This window comes from Cygnus atratus, chromosome 3, assembly GCF_013377495.2.
Source record: "Cygnus atratus isolate AKBS03 ecotype Queensland, Australia chromosome 3, CAtr_DNAZoo_HiC_assembly, whole genome shotgun sequence".
Taxonomy (NCBI): domain Eukaryota; kingdom Metazoa; phylum Chordata; class Aves; order Anseriformes; family Anatidae; genus Cygnus; species Cygnus atratus.
In genome coordinates, this window is record NC_066364.1 from 33,941,832 (window position 1) to 33,968,987 (window position 27,156).

The 27,156-nt window shown below is 36.9% G+C and overlaps 1 protein-coding gene across 1 annotated transcript in view; it reads right to left on the bottom strand.

Moving 5' to 3' along the window:
- Positions 1-27,156, bottom strand: part of IMPG1 (interphotoreceptor matrix proteoglycan 1) — a 56,653-nt gene that overhangs the window by 27,911 nt on the left and 1,586 nt on the right. The window contains exons 2-8 of the mRNA XM_050709503.1: positions 16,373-16,606; positions 10,861-11,027; positions 10,622-10,650; positions 7,998-8,065; positions 7,094-7,185; positions 3,415-3,561; positions 938-996 (exon numbers count right to left, since the gene is read on the bottom strand). Of these exons, the coding sequence (XP_050565460.1) occupies positions 938-996; positions 3,415-3,561; positions 7,094-7,185; positions 7,998-8,065; positions 10,622-10,650; positions 10,861-11,027; positions 16,373-16,606 (796 nt within the window). The remainder of the gene's footprint in view (positions 1-937; positions 997-3,414; positions 3,562-7,093; positions 7,186-7,997; positions 8,066-10,621; positions 10,651-10,860; positions 11,028-16,372; positions 16,607-27,156) is intronic.

Below are 27,156 nucleotides of genomic sequence, written 5' to 3' on the forward strand. Positions count from 1 at the left end.
TCATGCAGTAGCCAGCCTTCTATTTTCTTACATTCATTATCAAAATGTTAAGCAATAATTTTCACTCTGTTTTGCTCTTCTCTCTCCTATTTCCCAGCAATTTTGCAGAGGGAAAAGCTGGGAAGAAATATGTTTTGTCTAAAATTGCATTGTGATATTAATGTTCTTCAACATGTATTAAATATTACTAGAAGGGCTGAATGTTCCTGGTACTGTGCCATAAGCCCACATATTTGTGCCTCTTCCTTCTCTTTCTTTGCTTTCATTTTTTTTGTTTATTATTGTTAGTAATTTGGTTTTCCCTTGACTCTTTACCTTATGTGTTATCTGTGGAAACATTAACTAATGAAATATTCAGTTTTTGAAAGAAATCGTAGATTCTCTATTGAAAAATTATACAGTAGCTTTTATCAGCGGTAAACATACAAGGAAGCTAACACTAACAGAAATGGCAAGACAGAACAGGAATCTATTAAAAAATAAAGCATTTTAATTGTTTGACATACCTGGGAGCAACCTATTGGAAAACTTTTATAAGTGTGAACATGTATCCTCCTACAATCTTCTCTTTCCAAGGCACCTTCACTTTGATCTATGAAGAGCACAGGATCCACACACAAAAAAGTAGCCACCTAAATCATCATGCTCTTAACTCTCTTTGCCTTGTCATTTAAGAAATTCCTTAATACAATGTTGCTAGCAAACAATTTCAAAACATTTATTACTTCACCTGCAGTAGGATTTCTAGTTCCCACAGAGAATCAAAGCTACTTCTTAATAATTCAAATGCTCATAGTCTCACTTTGAATGTGTTTGTGCTTCTCTCCATATTGTCACTGTATTGTTCCCAGAGAACTATTTTCTGTTTGTAGTAATACATACTCCACTATTAATAGGTCTCTTCCAATAGAAATATAAGTCCCATTTTCTTACTTACTTAAATCCTAATACGTGGATTTCTTTAAATCCTGGAAGCTTCTCAAATATTTTTTGCATCTACAGAAAAACATAAACTCATTAATCCAGTATAATTTCTACTACTAAAAAGCAAAACCAAATATTAAATAACTAGATTATATTTTTCATATTTTGGAAATAGCTTTAGGAAACAATTTTAAGTGCTCTTTTTGTGGTATCAGCTTTGCTCAACTTAAACAGAATATTTGGTTTGTACATGCTGCCTGTATTACCTGTTAATAGACAAAATAAAGTACAAAATATGCCTTTTTTTAAATAATGTAGTTATTAACTGGATTATCACCTATTTACATAACAGAGGGAGTCAAGCAACATGCATTGAATAAAATGTTTTTCTTATTTTCAGTTGTTTTGGTTCATAAATTATTTTGTCATTCAAATCACTTTAACTGTAAACTGTTAATTATTTTGAAATACTAACCACATGTAGATGTATTTAGAATATCCGTGAACTTCTTTATAAATGGAAGTTTTAACTGTCTCATACAAATAGAATCACTTCATATATTTTCAATTCAAATGCAAACAATTGTACAATTACATGTTTTTGAATAGAAGAGTCAATATGAAGAATAAATAATGAGCAGAGAATATGAATTCTGTATACATTTTTCAGACTAGAATAACATGTTTCTATCAGCACCTCAATAACTAATAATGTTTTGAACTCCAACTGACTTGGTAAGCACAAATTGGTCTTTTTCTGTTGTAGCTAAACAAAAATGAGTATTTGATGTACACCTTTTGTGTCAGAAGATGGATTTTTTTAAAGGCACAGTTCCACTGTTCTTTTCTGATTCATTTTCTGGTCCTGTTAAGTATCAGACAACATATCATCTAGGCATTTCATCTTCTAGCAAAACCTGTGGAGCTGAGGGAGTTCAGCACTTAAAAAGAAATGAAAAAACTTTTTGAGGGATAAGGTCCTTTTAATTCAGCATATCATTTATATGTACATGAGGTAAAAAGCGGAGGTCTTTTTTCTTCCTTAGCTTTATATTTCCATTCAAACCCCATATAAATTTAAAGTTCATTTATTCATGAGTGAGCATTTGTCAGAACTGGTAAGGAGTGTGCAGTCAGACCTACAGCTTTCTCTGTATCTCTAAGGTAAGTTAAGTGAAGAAGTAGAAGAAAATCAGGATATTATCACAATAATATTATCACTAATTTTATCACAATATCAGCCACATGGTATCAACCTAGATGTCTTTTTTTTTTTTTTCCCCCCAGCAAACAGAAGAGAAGCTAATGTCTAGTGCAGAAAATGGGCTATCATCTATAATTCCTTTGCCCATCTCTCACTACAGGACAGTAAGAAAGGAACTGAGGTAACTACTTCATTTTGAGCTTGGTCTGACTCTAGAAAGTGGTGCAGAGGTAATATTTATGTAATTATGCAAGTAATAATGCATCCTCTGTGGAATTGTTTGGAGGAAAGTGCATCAGCTGTATTTCATGGTACTGGACTGTTAATCATTATCTAGTCAATATTTCATGTCAAGAACAGCTTTGGATTCTTTAATGTGGACAGATAAATTTTCATGACAGTGGAAAATAACCTAACAATCAAGAAACTTTACATTTTCCCTCCTCCTATATGCACTTCCTTATATTCTACTTGCATGCTACAGCAACATTTTAAAATTAATAAAATAACTCAAAAGTCAGATTGCTGAATTGCATCATTAAATATGTGACAACCAAAGTCAGCAGGCAGTTCTTTTTGAGGATAATACTGGAAATCTCCAGAGAAGCCACTTTTTATCTGTTCTGCAAAAACTTTCTTCACTGTTTTTCTGAAAATGAACCAGGAGAGTGAAATAGCTTGCACTGAGGAACACTCATGAAACTGATGAGCAACTTGTTAAATTTACTAAGTGAGCGTTTTGGGAATCTTGTCATTAATTGTTATCTATATAAATGATAGCTGAACATTCAGTTATCATTATTAATTATACAAAGACACAACAGATGTTCCATTTCTTATGGAAACTATGGTAATGCACAACAGAATGATGGGAAGTCCTTTGAAGAGTAGTTCAGACAACAGTAGCTAATTGTTTTTAACATTTATATTACATTTCTCATTAGTTTTATTACAGAAATTAAATTATGACAAAGTAGTGTCCATGAATTCCTGATTAAGCCCAAATTATATGCCTAAAGTTACAGTTGGACCAATATTCTCCTCATCAGTTATTTGAGGCTCTACTGCTGACCAAGATGCTGGCTTGGTAGCTGGACAGATGGCCTAAACAAGGGCAAAAGATGTCTGTACATGAAGGAAAACTGAAGGTCTTGAGACAATAGAAATTATCTACTTTAAGTGAGGATGGTTGATTCTAGTTTTTTCTCACCATGAAGGTAGTTTCATGTTATGAATCTCAAACAAGGTATAAAGCCAGCGTTTCAGCATTCACTAAACCTCCTTACCTGTAGCTGAAATTTGGCAGCTAGTTGTTGGTACTGTGGGGAGTTGGGGTCATTAAGTTCAGCTGTGTACTCCTGATCAGTGAGAGTGACACTGAATTCTACCATTTGCTCTGCAGGCAGTTCTGGGACTGTATTTGTTCCTAGTTCCTGGAAAAAAAAGAGAAGAGAAAAAAAATAGGAGAAATAAAGGTAAGTGATTTTTTTCTCCCTACATTTCAGTATTTAATAGGTAGAAGTATTCCTTTTTAAGACCCTCCCCAAAATAGCTTTCTGAACCATATCCTACAAATGGCAAGGATTCCCAGACACATCTGTTGGCTTGTTTCTTCTGCCTTTGCAAACAAGTTTCTATTACTGTGACTGGAGTGTTGCCTTTTATACGCAATAATGAAGATGATGAAGAGAATCAAGCCATTTCTTGCAGAGTTACCAACTCTTCTTGTTTCCACTGTCATTAAAGTGTTATGGCTTGACATTTTGGAGGAAAGTTTGTGACCTCAAGGAGAGGGACAAGCAAATGTTGAAAACTGGTTGGTATGCTACCCTTACAATACCTTTGGTCAACAAGCAAGACTGCCAGACTGTCTGTTACAGTTTCATGTTCAGACATTTGTATTTTTTTTTCCTCATAGTAAAGTAGAATTGGCCCTACCTGTTGTTACACCTTTCCTGTGCAGTTGACTTTACTGCTATTAAAAGTACTGTTATTCTGTTTATTGATTCCCAAAACAGTTTGCAATTTTGGCCTACATTAGTAATTTTTTTGCTTTAGTAATGTTAATCTCCAAAAGCCAATTACTTTGCAGGCTACCATGCCCTGACCACAGGAAGGAACGTCACTATGGGTGCATTCAGAAAGATTTCCTAGATCATCCCAGATGTAACGTTATATTTTTGTTGATTATGGGGTCAGGAGGGAATTCTTGTTCACAAACATTGCTCAGCTTCAGATTTCATAGCTTGGAACACAAGCACCTAAGGGAAGTGATTCAGGGAGGCCAGCCAGGAAACTCTGCCTTCTGTCAGTATTTCTGTCCCTTCACAACTGTGGTCATTAATGTTAACACATACCATGCCTGTGTTCCACTGTGAGTATGTTTTACTACAGAAGAAGTCTTTCACTTTTTGAATAAAACCTTTCAGGTTTCTATCATGTTTGGCTGTCAAAAGTATGGAAGTCTTTAACACAGAACAAGATTTTGTTTACTACAATGATTGCATAGACATTGCTTATTTATACCTATTAGTAATAGTTAGATACTCTGTATTCTTTTAACACTTCTTTGCATTTGTATTTGCTCATGGACAATTCTACTCTTAACCATACTTTTTATACCTTAGTTAGAAAGCACAACAAGAACAGGATGATTGAGTATGATTGGGGCCCCTAATGTTGGGGCCCATCATCTTTAATGTCCATATTGACAATTTGGATGAAGGAATAGAGTGCACCTTCAGTAAGTTTGCAGATGACACCAGGTTGGGGGGAAGTGTCAATCTGCTGGAGAGTAGGAAGGCCCTGCAGAGGGACCTGGACAGGTTGGGTTGATTGGCAGAGGCCAAGGGGATGAGGTTCAACATGGCTAAGTGCTGCATCCTGAACTTTGGCCACAACAACCCCATGCAGTGCTACAGGCTTGGGGCAGAGTGGCTGGAAAGCTGTGCAGAGGAAAAGGATCTGGGGGTGCTGATCAATGCTCACCTGAACATGAGCCGGCAGTGTGCCCAGGTGGCCAAGAAGGCCAACAGCATTCTGGTTTGTATCAGGAATAGTGTAGCCAGCAGGACCAGGGAGGTGATCGTCCCCCTGTACTCTGCTCTGGTGAGGCCACACCTTGAGTACTGTGTTCAGTTTTGGGCCCCTCACTACAAGAAGGACATCGAGACACTGGAGGGTGTCCAGAGAAAGGGTATGAAGCTGGTGAAGGGCCTGGAACACAAGTCCTGTGAGGAGTGGCTGAGGGAACTGGGGTTGTTTAGTCTGGGGAAGAGGAAGCTCGGGAGAGATCGTATTGCTCTCTACAATTACCTGAAAGGAAGGTGTGGGTAGCTGGGTGTCGGCCTTTTCTCACAGGTAACTAGTGGGACTAGAGGGACTGGCCTCAAGTTGCACCAGGGTAGGTTCAGATTGGAAATGAGGAGACATTTCTTCTCAGAAAGAGCAGTCAGGCAATGGAACAGGTTGCCCACGGAAGTAGTGGAGTCACCATCCCTGGGGGTGTTTTAGGAAAGACTGGACGTGGAGCTTAGGGACATGGTTTAGTGGGTAATGGTGGTAGGGTGATGGTTGAACCAGATGGTTTTGGAGGTCAAAAAGGCTTTTCCAGCCTTAATGATTCTATGAGAAGAAGCTGGCCCAACAGAGCAGCAAACATCAGACTGAATCCCACAGGGAGGTGGGGTTTCCATTTCTGCTGTTGGGTGGGTTGGCATAATGCTGCTGGAGACATCTGTCCCATATGTAACACCTGGGTTTTGATAGCTTCCAAGAATAAGCAGAAGAAATATGCAGTTACAATGTTTCAGGGGATAAGAGAGAAAATAAGACATTTATATAATAAAGAATAAGTGAAAGAGGAAAGAATGTATTCTGCCCCCATTAGTTCTGCATAACTCAGCTCTGCATAACTCAGATCTGCTAAGTCATGACATGTGATGCCTCTGTTTCGAAAGAAAATATATTTTGCGCTGTATATAAAAGTATGGTTTAGTGGGTGTTATTGGTGGTAGGGGGATGGTTGGATCAGATGATCTTGGAGGTCTTTTCCAACCTTAATGGTTCTATGGCTGTTCTGTAACATTATACAATATAAATACAAGATCAAGGCATATGTGCTTTCTAGATGGCTTGAGATACAGGTAGGTAGTTGAGACTTTTAAGATGATTTTGTTTCTCTGGATCCTGAGGATGTAATAGTTTCAGACAGTAAAAATACTGTTTATCTAGGATTATCCTGGTGCAATTCCTGTTCCAGAGCTGAGAAGCTTGCTGAGGTGGGATGGTGAAAGGCAGCATTTTCCTGTGGTGCAGTGGGTGAGGTTTTGGCCAGCATTACCACTCTAAAATTCTTGGTGGTGACGCTGAGACCCTGAGTTCACACAAGTGGGGAGGAGGTGTCATGAGCCTCTGTTTATGCCGAGGGCACACAGACAACAAAAAACCCAGAGAGTCTTTCCAAAGAGCTACTCCAGAAGGGTAAACTCTTTAGAAAGAGAAAGAAACCTTAGAGCAAAGCAGAAGAGAAATTCAAGACAAGGGTTCCTGCCTGGAGCTCCGCAGAGGTGTGACCCACCCAGGGCCCTGGACAGGTCTCAGTCTGCCTCCAGAGGGCTTCTGGAAGGTTTTTAATGAAAAGCAATTTGCAAAATGGCGTAAAAAATGCAACAGGCTCCCGATTAACAGAAAAAAAAAAAAGAAAAAAAAAGACTATTTAAAAAGTGATTGCAATATTTTTATACTTTCTACTGTGTATGAAAGAACCATCATTCATGCTATAGAACAGATGCTGATAAAACCCTTCAGCCCTGCTAGCAGTAACAAAGGGGAGCATTAATGGTTTATAAACATTAAACATTTAAAAGTTTTCCCCTGTGTTTCTGCCCCTCCTTTTTTCTGCTAGCTGAGTTCAAAAACAAGAGGTGAGTCAAACGGAGGGATAGAAAAACAGGCCATCCTCACCTTCACAGGAGTCTTCGTGTCATTGACAATTTCATTGAGCAGCGTGCCGTTAGGTATTGGTGCATATGGAGGGAGGGATGAGCCAGGGGGACCTGGCAGGGATTCAAATAAAATCACGTGAGAACAGGTTTGCACATCAAAGATGGACAAAAATCTTCCCTTTTCTGTGTTGGTCAATTGTCAGTTCCCTGAGAGATCTTTGTCTCTGTGATGGCCACTTTTTCTTAGGTCTCAATTTAAAGTAACAAAAGTCTTTGACAAAGTTTTCCAGCTGGAGGCAAAGCTACCACACTAGTAGTTGCTATCAGTAAGATTCTGCCATATTTGGCCCTCTTAAAAATATGTATGCAGGACGTTTCATCGTTGAATCAAACTGCTCATATTTACAGATTATTATCATGGAATAAATTTCTATCTTTTTTTTTTTTTTAAAGAACTCTGACATAAACAGTGTTAGTAGGTCTAAATGGATCAATTACTCAAATTAATGTCTTTGCATCACTGTGAATTTCTGTCTAAAGTAATTGCTTATTTTCATCCATTTGCTTATTTTGGTTAACAAAATGCAGCATCTATAAATGTTATTTCATAACTGAAGCAAAATTAGCTCTACTCACTACGCGTGAAACTGTGAAAACATAGTTTATAAGATGCATTGAAGACTGAAAAAAACCTGAAATGCTACACTTGAATAGAATCATAGAATAGAATCATAGAAGAAATGCTGTAGAGAAATCAAAAAATGCTTCTTATAGAATATTTTGCTAGACCATTTTTATTGTGCTTGACTGAACTTGTCATGCTTCTACTGCATTCATCCTATTACAGACTTCTAAGATCCGAGTTACTGATGTTAGCAATTCTACTTAATGGGCAGCTACACAGCAAGCAGATTTGACTTTACCTGTAGAAACAGAAGGAATGTCTTCCAGCTTTTTGCCACCTGTTTTTTCTGTGGATATTTCATCTTTCCTATCAATCAAATAGAAATGAGTGATTTAGTGATCAGCATGCTGTACTGACAATGATGAAGGTGTAACAAAATGTAGAAATGGCACCTACATTAAATATAGTTAAATGAAAGAAATTATTTGTAGTGAAATATTTTATAAGCTGATTAGACAGGGCAATGGACCATTAGATTCTGTTTTATATTCAGCAGTTTATGGAAATACGTGCTTCCTGCACTCTTCTTCAATACGGTATTTGTTCTTAAAATGAACAAAAATACTGATCAGATATATTCCTCCACACAGTCCTGTTGGAATTCTGCTCATGGGGTTTCATGAGTGATTTTCTTTGAACAGTCAGAAGGATGGAGTCACAGAGACAAATGCAGTGCACAGAATCTTCTTTTTCTCTTTTCAAAGTCTATAAATAGTTGACCACTGGCAGTAATGAGAACAAGACCTTATAAATTGTTTAAACCAACTGATTATCTCCTTTGCTATATCCCATCCTGTTGGGATAGTTTGATGAGTGTTTTGGGCTTCTAATTTTATAGTCAATGGACATTTCATGGTTTCAAGGGCATTTCATGCTTTGGTATGAGGAGAGGATGGGAGGACTTTTTGTTCAGTTGTCAGCCTGCACTAGAATATCATCAGTCTAAAGACAGTTTCAAATCAGATTCCTGGGACAATATTATGATGATAGTAGGAACCTTTAGATTTTGATCTGGATGTAATATTCATGGGTTAATGCCTCCCATGGTCCCCAGGCAGATAGCTGAAACTTCAAGTATATGGCAGGTAACAGGATAACAAGTGTGACAGGACTCATTTTTGTAATGTTAGTGTTATTATTTATTGTTTCTGTCATTTTACAGTTATATGCTGATGAAAAAGTTTTGGAACTGAGTCTGTTAGCTTGCCTGGTAAGCAGAAATGTTGTGTATACACACATGTACAAAAAGTACACTATATAGTAGATATGTTAAGGATTCCTGCGGTTAAGGCTATAGAATAATTTCTACTTTAAAAAAATATTAATTGTAGCTTTTGGAAACATTTAGGTTCTTAGATAAGAATCTTTTATGTCATATATTGAGATTTTTCTTTACTAAAAGTTGACATGAATAATTTCAGTTGTTTTGGGTTGTAAGTAGAGTGGGGAGAAAAAAAGAAGCCCCATCATGGAAATTAATGAGGCACATTTTTATAGAAATATCTATTATTAAGACAGTGCATGCAGGTGGGGTGTTTGTGAAAACTGGTATGAGTGAAAGACCTAAGGGCACTACAAATGTGTGTCTCATGTTAACTGAGACAATTTAAAACTTGTAGTGTGAACAGAAAAGATGGCTGGGCTGCATTCCTACACAGGACCAGACTGGCTGTTTAGTAGCATAAATAAAGAGTATGGCAACTCCTGACTTACACATTACTTAGATATCTTATTCAGCGAGAACTAAATTTCTATTTGGAATGTTTTCACAAAGTCAAATAATATCTCTACATGATAACTTACAGAAGATACAGAACATTTCCCCAAACCACGTAGTAGTAAAGATGGAAATCCAACAATTCATAAACACAACTGCCTGTATTTCCAACTAAAATATTATTAATTTCATAGAATTTACCTCATCTCCTGAATCGTGCCTAGAGAAAACCACACTGTTTACATAGAGCATAAGGACTCTGAAATCAGTCATTTCACTTATTGCCTTGCTGCTGCTGTTTGCACTAGATTGAGTGAGAAGACCTCCCTTTGGACTTTCAGGGGAGTTTAATTGGGCCCTACATTATTAAAAATACATTTATTAGAAAGAAGAATACTCAAAGCTCCCATGTCATAATCAAGAAAGGTATAGAAGACCTCTGTGATCATGAGACACTATAACATATGAATAGAGAAGATTATTTGCTACATCTGAAAATCTAAGAATATTTGAAAGGAAAATAATGCATAAATCAGATAAACTGTCGACAATGATTTGTTTGGATGTGCTATAGTATTTATATGTAGAGAGTTCAATATTGTAACTTTAATCCTGCCATCCTCAGACTTCTGAGTGCTATCAGAAGCATAATTCATTTCCAAGAGTTTTTTCAGAATAAAGCATCACATTAGTTTACGAGAGCATGACGTAAAAATACAGGGGAAAGCTAAAGTGAAGGCATAGCATTTTCATATTATTTCTCAAGTAGCCTCTCAGATAAACTTTTTTCAGCTCTCTGATTTTCCTTTTGAAAATTATAGGAATTGCATGTAATCTTTTGTCACTTTCTCCATTTACGTTAGTCTAATGTAAGGCCATAGCTCTGCCAGGGATTCGTGCTTAGTCTAAGAAGACATCCTGTGTTGTCTCCAAGTGAACAGGCAACTCAGATATTTGCCTGCCTTAATTATTTGTGATTCAATTACTGTGATCTATAACACATACAGCATACACATCTCTCACAGCACACACCAAATACACCACAGTGCTATCCATATATATGCTCACATCCACACACATCTACACATATCTTTTTCATAAAAGTCAGTAACATCAAGTGATGAGGTTCTACTTGTGCTACTTACCTTTCCTGGAAGGTTCTATGTTTTACTCGCTGCGAAAAGATTAAGAAAAACAGCATTTTACTAGTGGATGTGTCCAACCATTGAGCAGAAGCCTGTAGCTCTTTTGTTTACTTTTTTACATTTTTCTTCTAGCACATGCCCCCTCCTCTTCCTGAGCAATATTTTGCCCTTATATAAGCAGATGGGGAAGCGACTTGGAAGTCTCCCTCAGTTTCTAAATAAACGTCAGTAATCCTTACCCGTTGGATTATTTCCAGGTGCTCTTGGGAATTGCTGAAGTTTTTGCCAATGTCAAATATGCAGAAGGTTTCCCTCTGGCAGGCAGTAACCCAGTTCTGATATTCAGAAGTATCAGGAATCCGATCCAGAAAAATACGAAAGGCTTCCCACACAGCTTCCTGGCAGACTGAGTAAGAAGAAAGGGGCTAGGGATGGATGCTTTGTACCAAAAAGTAAAGTTGAAAGCCTTTTTAAAGAGATTTGGGATTTACACATTTAACTGTACTTAGTAAATAAATCCATCTTCTGGGTATTTCTAGGTCTTTTAAGTATTTTTGAGTTGACAGTCATTTGCCTTAATGCCAAAGGATTATTTTTTTTCTGAGTTAAGGACCGTAATTTCCCTCATTTTAAAAAACAGATTAACTTGGTCTAACATCATCAGCATGAAGAAAGGGCAAACACAAAGCACACTTTGTTCACTTCAAAAATACATACAGTGGATGTTCCAGTGACAGCAAACAAGGAGGTAGATTAAAAAAAAAATCTAGCAGTCTTCATAATTGAATAATCAAAATTTTAACTGTATATACAAGTTTTGTACATCAGAGTGGTTAACTGGGCATAGAATAAGCTAAGTAGAACATATGTAAGATTTCAATATTCATATAATCATTTAGGTTGGAAAAGACCTCTAAGATCATCAAGTCCAACTGTTAACCTAGCACTGCCAAGTCTACCACTAAACCATGTCCTGAAGCACCACATCTACATGTTTTTTGAATACCTCCAGGGATGGTGACTCAACAACTTCCATGGGCAGCCTTTTCCTGTGCCTTACAACCCCTTCAGTGAAGAAATTTTTCCTAATACCAGATCTAAACCTTCCCCGGTGCAACCTGGGGCCATTTCCTCTTGTCCTATTGCTCGTTCCTCGGGAGAAGAGACTGCCCCCCTACCCTGCTACGGCCTCATAGTTGTAGAGAGTGATAAGGTCTCCCCTGAGCCTCCTTTTTTTTCTGAATAGGGGGAGTGAGAGAGCTGTTGTGGTGGAGTTCAGCTTCCTAGCAAGGTGAAACCACCACATCCTGGCTAAATAACCAATACCGAGCCCTGGGGGATACAACTTGTTACCAGCCTCCAGCTGGATTTAACTCTGTTCACCACAACACTTTGGGCCTAGCCACCCAGCCAGTTTTTTACCCAGCAAAGTGTATGCCCATCCAAGCCGTAGGCAGCCAGTTTCTCTACGAGAATGCTGTGGGAAATGGTGTCAAAAGCTTTACTAAAGTCTAGGTAGGTAACATTCACAGCCTTTCCCTCTTCCACTAAGTAGGGCACCTTGTCATGGAAGGAGATCAGGTTCATCAAGCAGGACCTGCCTTTCATAAACCCATGCTGACTGGGTTGTCCTGCATGTGCCACGTAACGGCATTCAAGATGATATACTCTATAACCTTCCCTGGCACTGAGGTCAGACTGACAGTCCTGTAGTTCCCTGGGTCCTCCTTCTGGCCCATCTTCAATGGAAAATATATTTTTTAAATGCAGCAGGCTAAATTGATTTTCTTACATTCTAAATTTGCAATGCTTTTAGACTTCTCAAAGTCTTAAGGACTTCCTGTAGCATATACAGGCTTTTATGTTTCTTTAAGCACCTCTGGAAAAATTGAATGACTTAGTATGGGTAAAATTCCTTTGGAAAGAACACCATTTTCTTCCTTTCTAGACAACTGTACACACTCATGTATTCAATATTAAAAATCTCCTCCGTGGAGATGAATCACCCAGTTAAATGCCAAGTTACATCAGACAAGATTAACAGGACTGTGGCTGCGGAGAGAACAGTAGTGTTCTGTATTATTTAGGGAAATGAAAGTGAACACAATGAAAATATGGCAGCGGTGGAGAATTCGAAGAGATGGTATTCAGGAATGGCTGTAAAGGACATTCATTTACTGGATGCTAACTGATTTAAGTACATGACAGTATATAACATATGTAATAGTGGAGATTAGTACTTGTATGTAATTCCATTGGCTCACTGCTTATGCAAGAAAGCTGTAAAGTTGAGCTGTAGCATGATAGAAACCCAGAATGCATATTAGGGCTTGGCCTTGTTTTTTTGAACTATTTTCTGGCAATCAGGGCCTACACTTTTGAGTGCACTTTTACTAGCATCTTGTTGACGTCTCCTCTTTGTTTTAAGTTGAAACCATTTCTAATTTCAGACAATTCTGGAAGGTAAACTGATCCCTCCTCCAGGCAGCTACTGCCTACCTCAATAACTACGCAAGTCTTTGTATCTCTGTTCAGACACCAGACAATCCATACACCCAGAATGCTTGGATTTTACTTCACTAACTTTGCACAGCCTCCAACTAAGCCTTGAATGTCTCCTGTCTGTACCTGGGTCATGTTTAAAACCACTGAGTGGTGCAAAGAGATAGCTAGATTAGCTCAGGCTAGCACAGACCTGGCCAAGATGTGCTGTTCTGTGTGGACATCCTTGCTCACTTGCAGAAATGACCACTTCTGCAGGTTGACCCCTGCGGGGCCTGTGAATGCGGTTGTAGAAGATAACCAACATGGCTTGATGGCAGCTAGAACCAATGTGCTTTGAGCAGCATCAGCCCAGTTTATTGGAGCTATTGCTCTATGCCCCATTAGTGGGTGACTGCCTCTGTTGCTACTTGGTGATTCCTCTGGTATTCTTCGTCATCAAAGCCAGCTGTATTTTCAGCTTTATAAAAGGATAATGTTCACTCACTCGAGATGAAGGAACAGGCTTCTTCAAAATGTTTAAAGTTAAATGCTTTTAGAGAAGGAGAATTTCAAGCAAAGTAGAAAAAGCATTTTAATAAAGCCTTGGTGGCAATTTAAAAACGATTGCCTTTAGCACTTTACTTTGCAGAGTTCATTACTGTGAGATGGGACATTTATTTTCAATACTTGATACATGCTTTGACTTACGGTGAGATAATTATCTGCATTATCTGAAATACCAGTGTCTCTGCAATTAGTGTAATCAGTCCTAGAAATGGGTATTCTCAAAACTTGCTGTAGGGATGTACTCACATAGCTGTGTTATGGCACTCCAATAATAACTCAGCAACCACCTGCCCTCCCTGTAGAGCAGCTGTATGTGGAGCAGAGGTGGCCAGATTATTAAAAAGCAACAGGCTGTCTTTTGAAAAGATTTTCATTATGAGCTAGCAGTTAGAGATTCTTTCTTTTTTTTTTTTCCTCACATCTCTCTGGCATCTTGTTTTTCTGTGTAGCAAATGCTGAATAAAGATATAATATCTGATGAAAATCCAGTTTTCACAGTTTAAATAAACATGACATGTGGCCAGGCATCATAACTGATTCTATGCACGTTCTCAGTTTGCCCCACATGAAGGACTGTCTTCAACCTGATGAAGGTTTTTCATTAGTAACTCTCTGAGCACATATATCTGAGCAGTTTTGTGTTATGTGTTCATTCCTGATGGTGTTTTAGTGTGAATTAATTAGAATATTCAAAAAAAAAAAAAGTAATTTTCCTAAGGAAGCGGTAAAATTCTCTAGAGGACAGATATGATCCGCAGTGCTTTCACACTTCTAAATATTTCATGGGACTTAGAGGGGTGGAAGTGGTCTTCTAAACTTTAGATGAGAAAAACAATGGACCTGAAGGTATGTCTACAAAACAAAATGAAGATAAGATTGTCCCACTCTTAGGCTGTCTATTGAAGGCTGAAAGACTCCAGCATGGCTACCAAATGACCTTTCCATGAAGGTTTGTACTGTGGTTACTAGGTGTAGCTTCAGGAGTAATGCTAGAATCACAAAGTTTTCACTTCTGATTTTTTTTTTTCTTTTTCATTTATCACTTTTATCAGGTACATTTGCATGCTCAGCTGGGAGGACAGAAGTCAATGAGTTTTGATCTTTTCCTTGAAGGAAAGTTTTTTGAGGTTTTAGCCAGGAACATTGTAATGCAAAATGTGCAACTATTCAAGAGAACAGAAACAATTTTTTTGAATGAGTGTACCAATTATTTAGCTGCAGTCATTTGCTCTCTTGTGTACTTTTGGGGAAGAACTTCAGATTCAGCTGTACTCCAGAAGAGCTGTGTGACACCTACTCAGAAGAGTTTGTGAGTGTATAATGTTCTGCTAGGAAAGAGGAGGTGTAAGTTTAAGCATGCTTGCACTACAAGGCTTACAAAGCCCAATCTCCCACTCTGAAGTGATGTGCTGCTCTCCAAAAAGATGTTAGTAGCATGCTCATCAGTTTTAAAGGAAAATGTCACAGTTGCCATTCCTTAAATTCAGGTTAATGGTAGCTGCCTGTCCTAGGAGACCTTGTTTTAAGACCAATCAGGGACATAGCCAGTGAGTTCTGAGGATTTTCAGGATTAATTCATGTTTAAGAAAGGCTTTTTGGATCAGCCTCTTTGACATAGGTTTCAGAGTTTTCTCCAATGCCCACTGGCGCAGAATTCAGTCGTACAATAGATTCCAAACATGTTTGTATCCATAGGAATGACTATAGATATTGATGTGGCTTGTCCATTCTGCCTGTGGGAAGTGGCTACTGGAGTAAAATTTTTGCAGCTGTACATCCAGATTTCATTTCAGAGGGAACAGGCTGGTTCACTGAAAGGGAGTTGGTGAGCAACCAAGTTAGAAAACATGTATGTGAATGGTTGGAGACCTATACAGAGGAACAGATACATAAATGAAGATGATTTAAGAGAGTAGAAGTTGCCTTAAATACTTGCATCCCTGAAGTGCTGACTATGTTTTAGAGTTATATTTGGTCTATCTAGTTGCATCTCCAAAATATGATTTTTTTTTTTTTAAATACAAATTGGAACAGTCACTGAATGGGGAAAAGAGAGAGAGAGGAAGATAGGAAATATCAAAACCTGTTTGCACTATTCTCTATAGGGACCTAAAATTAGAGTGGTAACTCTATAAGCTCTCTACAGTCAAGGGAGGAAAAGAAAGGGAGGGAGGGAGGGAGAGAGGGATTTGGGAAAGAGCAGAAAAAAAACATTCTAGATTTTAAAAAATAAGGTCTTGGCAGGTGCTGCTGCAATTATATTAGTACTTGTGTTGTACCAACACTGCCATAGACTTAATACAACTACAGATACACCAATGTATTCATGAAATGGCAGATGAATAGTTTCTTTAAATGTCTTGAATGGGTGGGATTAATTCTGAGTAGCAAAGATAGTAACTACTACACTTTCAAGAAAAGCAGTACATCTTTACACAGTAGTGCAAGCATAATTTGGTCGTCAAGTTCTGCCATGCTAGAAAAATATACAATTACATTGATATCATTAGTCTTTTGAGTGCATTGTTTTATTCTGTTCTGGTAATTGCCTGTCTTGAGCTGTGCTGATTTGCATGTAATATTTAATCATAAAGTAAATATCAGATACATTTTCTAGAGCTAACAAACAAGATTCTGAAAAATTACTAGGTTTTGTCAATACTTTCAGGGAAGAATCAGAGGCTACAATCATTATCTTACCTCTTAATCTATAATAAGCTTGGTGACTGGCTAAAATCTGCTTCACTGATTCTTGTGGGCAAACTTTCACACCAGTTGACAAAAAGGATGACCTCTTTGTTCGGTGTTTTGCCATATCAAATATCCGTCTTATGGTTGACACTCTGGACCTCTTTGTTGTTCTTTCTGTTTTGTCTGACCCTGAGGCATCTGCTAGATGTTTGGCTTCACCACGATTTATTTTACTAGGGCTTTCTGGAAAAGATAAAAGGTAAACATACATAAAGATACATTGCATAGGCAGTATGCAAGATCATGACTGGAAAATACTTGTGAATCTGAGAGCTCTTTGTGTTTAACTGTAATGGTGTTTTCAATGTACAGAATGAATTAATGTCTTGAGGAGAAATGTCCTTTGATCATGCTGGGCAACCAGGACTCAAAAAACTGGTAACTAATTTCCTTATAACTCATCATGTGACTGTCAGTTCACACAGGGTAAAGGCTTCAGAAGCCCTAAGTCTTGTTTTCAGTAGTGTCTTTGGGTTAGATCCACAAAGGATACTTAGGTGTTTGAAGTTTGTGCTACAGCATCTCATTTGTGAGACTATAACCCTATAGGGAAGTTTACAGCACTCTGTTAAGTAACTATGGAGATTGTGGAATGTGAAACATGTCTGTATTTAGCTTGCAGTATAAAAAGATGTCTATACTAACAAATCTGTAATGTGAGAAATAGTAGTACATTAAATGGGTACCCTTTCAGATGTTCTTGTCTTTGCTCTGGGCTTCAGGTCACATCTCCCTTCACATTGGGTACATAGTCTTGAACCCGCCCTGGGAACTAGACACTGAAACACATCCTTTCAAAAGCTGAACAGGAGTTTAATTGTCTTTGGGGAAAGAAGTAGCTGTTTCCAGTCTTCCTCTTTTACTCCACACTGCACTCCTCTTTCCATCCCTCACCAAAACAGATGTATTAATCAGAACAGACTGCAATTATGCTTCTTTGACACTGGATGATAGTGTCAGGAATGCTCTGGCTCTTTGTATCTCAATAGATCTTTAATTATTCCCAGACAAGTGGAACAGCTACAGTAGAAAAAAGTGAGATCACTAAGTGGAAATTGAAGAGCTAGGCTCAAGTTTTACTTATGCAGCTATTCATTTATGAAAAATGTTCTCCAAATAGAATCGAGCACAGAAACCCCCATATTAGATTGCACACAAAAACTCAAGACTCATTTGGTCACACTTCCTAAATATATGAGATTCTCTATTATGTGACATAGCAGCTAAATTTCATGTTAAAATGTTAACAGTAAAAACAGGTATACATTTAAGCAAGCTGAAGTGCAGCATTTTACAGGATCATGCAACAGGAGCCATTACTGTATTTTAGATTATCTCCCAAAATTTTGCATACATTTTAATAAAGATATTAAAATTCATATGAAAATATCTATTTTGTTTCATTTTCATACATTTGATGTTATGCATTTTCATATGCTACAATGAAAAATAAAGTAAAACGTAATGAGAATATGAGGTTTGTTGGAAGAACTTTTTAGAAAAGAAAGGGTAAATTTTGTAGATAACTGGAAAACTTGAAGGAAGAAAACATAAGAAAGGCATGGTATATGTGTGCCTGAGTTGTTGTTTTAATGAATGGTTTAAAAAAATCGTAAAAGGATAATAAAATGAAATAATATGGTTCAAAAGAAATACATTTAGTGAGAGTAATATTAAAAAAAAATTAAGAGTAAAACACTGTGAGTTTGCAGGATAAAGAAGAAATAGCATGCTGCATTTAATACACGTTAATTATCGTGTACTTATACTAATCAAGAAAAAATAAGGAAGGTAAAAACACATTATCTTGATAATTGGAAACTCTGTTAATTAAATGTTTAAAGATAAGTTAGCAGCTGATCAATAAGAGAAAAATAAAGGAAAAGCATATAAGAACAGTACTTCAAGTAAAGAATGGAAGAAATTCTAGCATATATGTCAGTGTATATATATATATGTCTCAGTTCTTATTTAACTTCAGAATTAACATTCAATTTTTTCTGTGTAAAAGTCATAATAATGACATTTATATTAAGAAGTATTTGGTATTCTGATATGGAAAGAAGTTGAGTGCTTGATTATGAAGAATATTTTACAAATATAGGAGCTTACACAATGAAAGCAACAGGCAATTTTTATGGTTTTGCAGAACATGCTAGAGGCAGCAGCTGGCATGAGTAGAACTATCTAACTGTTGTAAAGTAAATGAAAATGATGATGTACTTGTATAATGTTTGTTATAGAATGCATTAGCAGTAACTAGTTTTCCACAGTAATATCAGATCATGGACCATAAAGGTAACACTGCATAAAAGGAACTTGCGCTGTGAAAATGTGGTCTTGTGTCCAGCAGAAATCACAAGGGGACAAACACTAGATTATTCAGGACATTGAATGATTTGAATGATATGTGGGGAGAGAGTAATAGATTTACCACCAAGGAAGATCCACTGCCAGTAAAATCTCAGAGTAGTCCCCTGAAATCTTCTAAAATAAAATACCAATAATCTACATGGAAAGAAGCCGGTTGTAAGTCTATTACCTGTTACGAGCTCTATTAACTGCTATAGCCCAGCTGCCCAGGGATTCTGACCAACTGGGGCAGAGGATTTTGTCATTAAGCTCTTTGATAGCTTTTGCATGGAGCAGAGGCCTTTCTTGAAGGATTTGCTTCTTCCCCAGGATTTGCCCCTAAGTCATTAACTTGAATTAAGAATTATACTATTCATAAGACTGAGAGAGGAGATTCTTCACAAATGATTGTTGTAACGACCTTGAATTCTCTCCCTATTCTTGAATTAGGGTTATTATTTTGGCTTTTCTTTCTAAGAAAGTGACCACATATTTATCTGTTTCCAGTTATCACTGTTCTGCTTGCCTACGCAGGGTAGTTTCACTTGACCTTTGAAAATTAAGATATCATTCTATCCAAAGAGAAGAAATTAAAATGTGGTAACTAAAGCTTTTAGCAGCAGAATTCAGGGTGATATGAGGACAAATCTGTTAAAGTCTGAATAATTCATCATTAAAATCATCACAAGGTCTGACATGTATGATAAAACTGATAAATCTGAAAAATAAGTTAGGATATTCTTAGGAAACCAAGGAATGCTTGATTGATAAATGAGACATACTGCCTTCGGAGTGAAATAATTATTAATTAAAAGACAGGGCTTATTTAAGTGGAACTACTGAAATAGAACAAGAGAAAAGCTTATCAAAGAGGATGAATTAAAGAAAGATGCCATAAATGTGCTTATGTGGTCCAATTAAATATATAGCAGGGCCAGCAGGTCCAACAACCCCCATATTGATAATTCAACCAGTAACAAAAGCAAGGATGATTAGTCATGGAAGTTGATCTCGAGATCTCTGAAAGGGCTGATTAGTGTAAACACCAGATGGAGTGCAGAAAGCACAAACAGTGGTAATGTCCTGGTCTCTTCTCTCAGAGTCAGTCTCCTCCTGTCATGGGAGTAGTGAGCACCCCAAATTCAAATGGCACTTGACAGTGACAGACAGTGTTCTCTCCTTATATACTTTTTAATGTTCTTTTTATGCCACATCGCCTCAATCCTATTCGCATGGGAAAGGTCTGAACAGATTGAAGGGGCTTAGATGAGCAGGGAAAGATTAACGTATGGCATCGCTTTATGCAGCCTAGGTCCTGCATATGGGTACAAGATTATATGTCTTGCTTGTACTTGTCTTTGGGTCCTATACATTCTTTAACTATTGTTAAGGCACACAGTGAAAGAACTGATGGCAGCATTCATTGCATCCTGGAGGGTAGTGAGTCTTATCTAGGGTCTACCTGGGGTAGCTGAGGCACTGGAGGGAGTTCAATTTGCATCTCACTTCTTCAGGCTTACTGTACTCAGTCACTGAACTGCTGAAAGAAAATGAGCTGACATAGGTGCCTAGCCTCAGAAGAAGCTGAATACTGGCCAGAGGAGAATGCCTGTGTATTCCTAAAAGAGAGGAAGTGGGCTAAGGAATTTATCCTAAAAATAAATTGAATTTTATTTCCTCAAAATTGATATTGGCAACAATAAGCTAGGTGATTCCTATTTGACATCTTGGCTTGTGTTAAATGTCACTGAATAGTAACATCACCTATGGAATGAGGCTTGGGTATCCAACTGTGGCAAAGATCTATGAGGGCCGGGGCCAGGGCCAGGCCTCCAGCTTGGAAGACCCTGTGTTCAGTTGACCTATGTCATAGAATCATAGAATGGTTTGCATTGGAAGGGACCACAAAGACCATCTAATTCCAACCCCCCTGCCATGGGCAGGGACACATCCCACTAGATCAGGTTGCTCAAAATTTCCACTAGAAAACTTTCTGTACAAGTATCATGAAGTTGATGTCTACATATCCAGCACTACAGAACCTCTACTGTACCTACCAGTACCTTGTGTTATACCAGATTCAGTGTTACCTTACATATCAAGGAGGTGCTAGGCCCTGCCTGTGCAGTGGGGACTCTGTACTAAAGATACAATAAATCTGATACCTGTATCTCTCACTTGCATTCAGCACGACAAAACATTACCTGCACATGTTCAAAAACTGTGCTCAAGCCCACTAAGACACAGGAGAGGAGTGCCAGGCTCCTTGTTTGGAGCTCAAATATCAAGGTACTTAAAAGATAGGTTCTGTAATTTTCAGCCTTTTAAAGCTTATGTTTTTGTTTTGATCTGGTTCGGTAACAAGGGATTTTCCTTCCTGAGAATTCAGGAAGATGGTGGGATTTCATAAATCCTCTTTCTTGGTAGGAATGCATGACAATGCTCCTTTAAACTTTTACAGAAGACAAAGATTGTATCTGTATTAACATCATATTCAAACAAGATGAGACTTCCACGAATCCTTATGTGATATATTCATGTTGTTTTTCTTCTGTGAAAAATATTAAATATTTGGTTATAGTGAAACAGTATGCAGTAAATCTGGAGAAGAATGTGATAAATTATTTTGAAATATATGGTTATAGTAATGACAATAGTAAAAGTTTAATTTTATTTATTTATTTTTATTTTATTTATTTATTTTTTTTAGTGGTGATAAAAGGTGATACATTCAAAGCCAGCAGATAGAATTAGGTAATAGAAGTTTATTCTTCTTGTTCAAAACCCTTTAACCTAGATTTACATTTTGGTACCAAAGACCAGTTTTAATCAACCAAGGTGCTTTGGAATGTCAGTAAGTGTGAAAAAATTCGTATCTGCAAGTAGTTAACATTGGAAAACTAAACTAGACATCACAGCCTCACAGCTGTTCCATTCCTCCTAACTACTCACAGAAATCTGTGTGGTTTTCTATGCCAAGTGGAGAAATACAATTGTTAAATCAACTGACTTCAGAAAGTAGGCTAAGAACATGGTTGTTTGAAACACTGTTTTTATGAAATGCAAACTTAGGCCTTATTACAGACCAACATAATATTTTCTCCCATTCTAAACAGACAATTTAATAACATAATTGAATTATGCTAACTATACAATTTATGATAAATGAACTGTGGTGAATTATTTACCTATTACAGTTGAAAATAGAAAATACAGTATGCCCCAGGAAGATTCTTCTGCTTTTGTGAATACAGTTGTCATATACTGAGCAGCTCTGACTTTGCATTCACCATAACTGCAGCCAGTACCAACCACAAATATTGAACATACAAAAAATCTGTAGTCAACACATGATTCTGACACATTTCTTTCCTAACTGAAAGAGCACCATACAAAACTTATGTTTTCCTTGACACCTTATGTCACATTTAGAGTAGAAATATATCCCTTCTCTTTCAGACAAGTGCAAATTCTGGTGAAGAATTCTCACTGTCCAGGGTGACCTTATTGCAGCTTTTCAATTCTTAAAGGGGGTTATAGAAAAATGGAGAGCAACTTTTTGCTCAGTCAGATAATGATAGGAAAAGAGGGAATGATTTTAAACTAAAAGAGAGGAGATTTATATTAGAGGTTAGGAGGAAATTCTTCACTCAAAGTGTGGTGAGGCACTGGCACAGGTTGCCCACAGAAGCTGTGAATGCCCCATCCCTAGAGGTGTTCAAGGCCAGATTGTATGAGGCCCGGGGCAACCTGGTCTGGTGGGAGGTGTCCCTGCCCATGGCACGGTGGTTGGAACTAGATGATCCTTATGGTCCCTTCCAACTCAAACTGCACTATGATTCTATGGTTCTATGATTATTCTTCAGCTCTACTAGCCACTGCTGCTGGAATTCATAGAGAAGATACCATGCCATCTACCGTTTCATTGCCAACATCTGAATCCTGTAACTGTCCAACATTCAGACTAGAAACAACATTGAAGAATGATTGCTTTTAAAGCGGATGTATGAAACATGTATCTATTACATTGCACATCTTAAAAGCATTTGGCCTGAAATCCTATTCTATGATCTGATACTGTTTGCATCAAAAAATTAAAGAAAATGCTTTAAATGTTTGAGTAGTTCTAGGAGGAATGCATCCAATCTGCAGTGATGAAACACTCACTTGAGCACCTCTGCTATTCATTTTCTAACCAGTCTTACTCAAGATGTACAGCCACGCTCTGAGAAAGTCAGTGAGAAAGCATAAGTTCAAGTTGCAGTGATATATAGCCATATTTATCAACATATCAACAATCACAATGGCATGAGTCAAAGAATCACAGTGCAGACCGGAATTTTCGAGGTAGCTGTATTAGGACAGTTGCCATCCAGGATCCAGCATCCAGGATCCAGAAGCCACTGTGCCATCTCTTTGCCTGGACTTTTGTAAAAGGACCTGGTCAATTTTTCTCACAGTTTAGGGGCACTCATCTTGCAATACAATCTACAGTCTCTAGTTAATTGATTCCTTCTTATTTTGACAGAGAATGACTTGGTCTTAACCATACTGAATTTAGTTATCTTCCAAATTGAATAGTAGAGAAGCCTAAGTGTCAAGCTGCACAGATCAATTTATGTTGGAAGGATATCTGGAGATCAACTAATACTATTCCTAGCTCTAAGCATGGCCATCTTCTGATCTAGATTCAACTGATCCACTTTTGATGGGGAAGAAGAGAGGGAAAAGGACATTAGAACTGTCTCCGGTAGTGCCATAACCACAAAATCATAAAGTAAAATGTGAATATGCTACTACCTCCTGCCTGAAATTGCTGGATTTTCTGTGTTGATTTATATGTATGAAAGATATACTTGGAGCATAATTACTGAAACTGGCACTTTAGGTAACTTAAGTTCAGGGTCACTTAGACTGTTAATACGTGATTGAATAAAATCTGAGAAAGCTAGTAAAGGTTCAGAGTGGTAAATAAGCAGGTGATCTTGGCTCTGCACCAAACGAGATATTTTAGGGAAAGTAGAACCTCACTACAGAAAAGATAAACATAGTGGCCTAAGTGCGATTAGCTATGTAAGCTCCTAATTTTTCTAATTTTTAGAAAGAATCTTGGTCCTACTGACTTGCAGATGCCTGTGTGATTAGACAGTTGCTTTAAGACTCAGCTTGCTAAACTGCAGTTGTTTTGTTTTATGACTAGTGCCTCATACAGGTCACGACTTCAGTTTCTATGTTACACCTCAGGTCCTCATGCTTTGTCATGTGAGAACGATGATGTTGCTCTGTCAGGTAACAAGGTTAAAACAGGTGGTATTCTTGCATACCATGATAAGGCATGCTACAATTACGTAAGGGTATATAAACACATACTCTGTAGCAGGTGCTGGGGTACTTCCAGGTGATTGTTAATTCTGTGATTCCCGGATATGCTACTATTCTGAAGTGTCTGTCCAGTAAATAGAAGCTGATAGTGACTAAATGCCAGTATAGTACCAAGGCCCTTCTCCACACTTTTATAGCCTACATCTATATGGACATACAAGCAGATGGACAGACAGATAGATAGATATTTCTTTTTAGGATATGTGTTGTTTAATATCACACGTTCCGACAGGGAAGGAATTGTTTGAAATGCAGTTGTGCTTGCTAAGAGCAAAATGCATAAAATATGCAGGATAATGCACCTAATTTCTGATAAAAATGGAAGAATGATAGGGAAGGAGTAAATGTCTCTCATTTCAGACCCAAAGGGACTGTGAATAGGACAGAAGTACAAAAGTAAAGGGAAAAACAAATTTTTCCCTCTGGGAAGAAAAAGGGGTTTGCTACATCTGATGAACCCAGGCCATATCACCTAGTGCACTGCTAAAGCTACTAGGACACCCCAGTCAGCTGAGAAATGGAGAATCCCAAAAACAATAATCTGTATTTCTAGCAGGTTAAGACCCCAAGTAAAGTTACTTTGTTGTAACCTATATTAAAAATATATTTAAAAGTTTGTATTATTAAAATATATTATATTAAATATATTATATTAAATAATTAATTCTATAAATAATTAAAAATAATTAAATAATTAAAAATAAATTAAGTTGATTAATTAAAATAATTAAACAATTAAAATAACATTAAAATATATTTTAATAATATATTTTCAAAAAGTTTGTAAAGAGCGAAAATATTTTATTATTAAGAATGTTTGTCTTGTCCACAGTTGTTTTCCGAGATCCCACCCCACCTCCTCCCAGCTAATTGTTCAGTCACATATAGTGTCACATATTTTTCACTAATTACTGTGGAATGGATGTGATGAGAACTGTAATTAACCTTTAAGATTCCATGTTGATACTTTAGTATTTTTATCCAAGTTTGTCTCTTAGTCAGGAAATAGCTAACAATTTTGCATTTGTTTAAACAAACAAACAATATTTTACTTTTCTTTTGTTTATACGCACAACCAGGACGGTTAGCTTTAATTTGGTAATCCTTGTTTTATGGGTGAAAGTAGAGAATAATCTTAATGCACAAAGCTAATGCTTTCTGTTTTTTTTCTTTCTTTGAAGATATATATTCTTTGACTTTGTTCTCTGTTTGGCACAGATTTGTTTAACCCTTTTTTTGAGGACAATTATAGTAATGAAGGTCTGCAACAGTTATTGTTGAATTAGAACAGTCGAGAGGGAAGTGGTAAGTCAGAATGAATTAAAATGATTTCGTAGAGCACACAGAAAGCCTTTGTGTCCTAAAGAATGACTGAGTAAATAGAGTTTATTTGCTTGCTGATTAAAAACTAACACTAAGCACTCTTGAATGTTCTCTTTCTCCTTTACATTCTTAGTATCAAGTGCTAGAATGTACTCAGCATCAGTGTATAGTTTGGGGAGTTCAAAGCTTGTCTGTATTTTGCTGGTTAGTGTGAATGTTCAATGTTTTACAATTCAGCAGTTAAAAATTACTGTCATATTTTAATTGTATATATATATATTTTGCCATCACACAGATTTTGTCCCCCTCGCTTTCTCTGCCCATTATTAGAGACAGTTTGTGTCAGGACAGTGGCAAAGATCTGAGTTCAAGTCCTGAGGTCATTTCCTGGAGTTTGGCACTAGCCATGGTCAAAGATAAACACTCCATCTCTGAAGTCTTTATGTTGCACCCTACAGTTTCTTGTTTGTTATCTGTGGGATTGGAGGTGTTCCTGGACAGCCTCCAAATGCCTGAGAGATGGGTCTTAGTCCTAAAATAAGGTTTAGGAAGGACGTTTCTGAATAAGCCCCATTTTTGTTCACCCTAAAACACAGATGTGAGTAAAACAAGAATTTGAGTTTCAGATAGTTTTGTTCATAATGAAAAATAAAATAGAAAATGATTTGGATATTTTTATTCTTTTTATTCTTATTTTAAGATTGGAGTATTTTATTTCTTAATCTTTTATTTCCTAGTTTGTCATAGCTGAAATGTACTTTAGACTAGAATAGTCCTAAAAGCCTCGAATCATCTATGTTAGGATCTTTAATAAGTGATTAATATAAGTATTCAGACTACTGGGAGAGCATGTGTACTTTTCAAAATATTTTTTCTACCCTAATTCTCAGTCATAAAATAGCAGTTCTGAATGCATTCCTGCTCTGGTGAAGAAATTTTTTAAGACAAGCATTAAGTCCTTTGAGATTTGTATGTGTATTTGAGATAACAACACAGTTTAAAAATACTATATATAACATAATTATATAACATTTATTGTTATGTATTGATATTATTTGTTATTGATATTATTGTTATGTATTGATATTAAAAGCAGTTATGTATTTGTGCATGCCAAATGTATTTTAAAAAACTGCTGGGAAGAAATTTTTCCAATTATCACATACATATATAGAAAAAATAATTTTTCCCTTGAAAGCCATCAAAAATTAGAAAATTAAAAGACTACTATAAAAGCTTTGATATATATTACAATGGGAGCTGAGTTGCTTGTTATATTTGAAAGGAGAAAAATACAAGATATAAAAAAGACTTTTAGCTCACGGTTAAATCATTTTCTCCCTATTTCAAGATGCTATATGTAGTGTATTATCCAGCATTGCTTTCTGAATGTTGGTAGATTTTCCAAGTACTGAGTCTTCTACTGCTTCTCTGAGGGGGATAATATACAGTTCTGTATTCCCCTCTGTCAAGATGCTCTCCTATAATTTTGTGACAATCTTTTATGGGAAATGCATTGTAACATACAAGCACAATTTATGATGGGTGAAACTGTGACTCCACTTTTCACATTATTACTTTCTCATTGCATAACTATAAATATAGACTGTAATGATATCATCAGCCATGCATGAATTACATGGAATTTATCTTTTTCCATCAGAGAATATGCAATT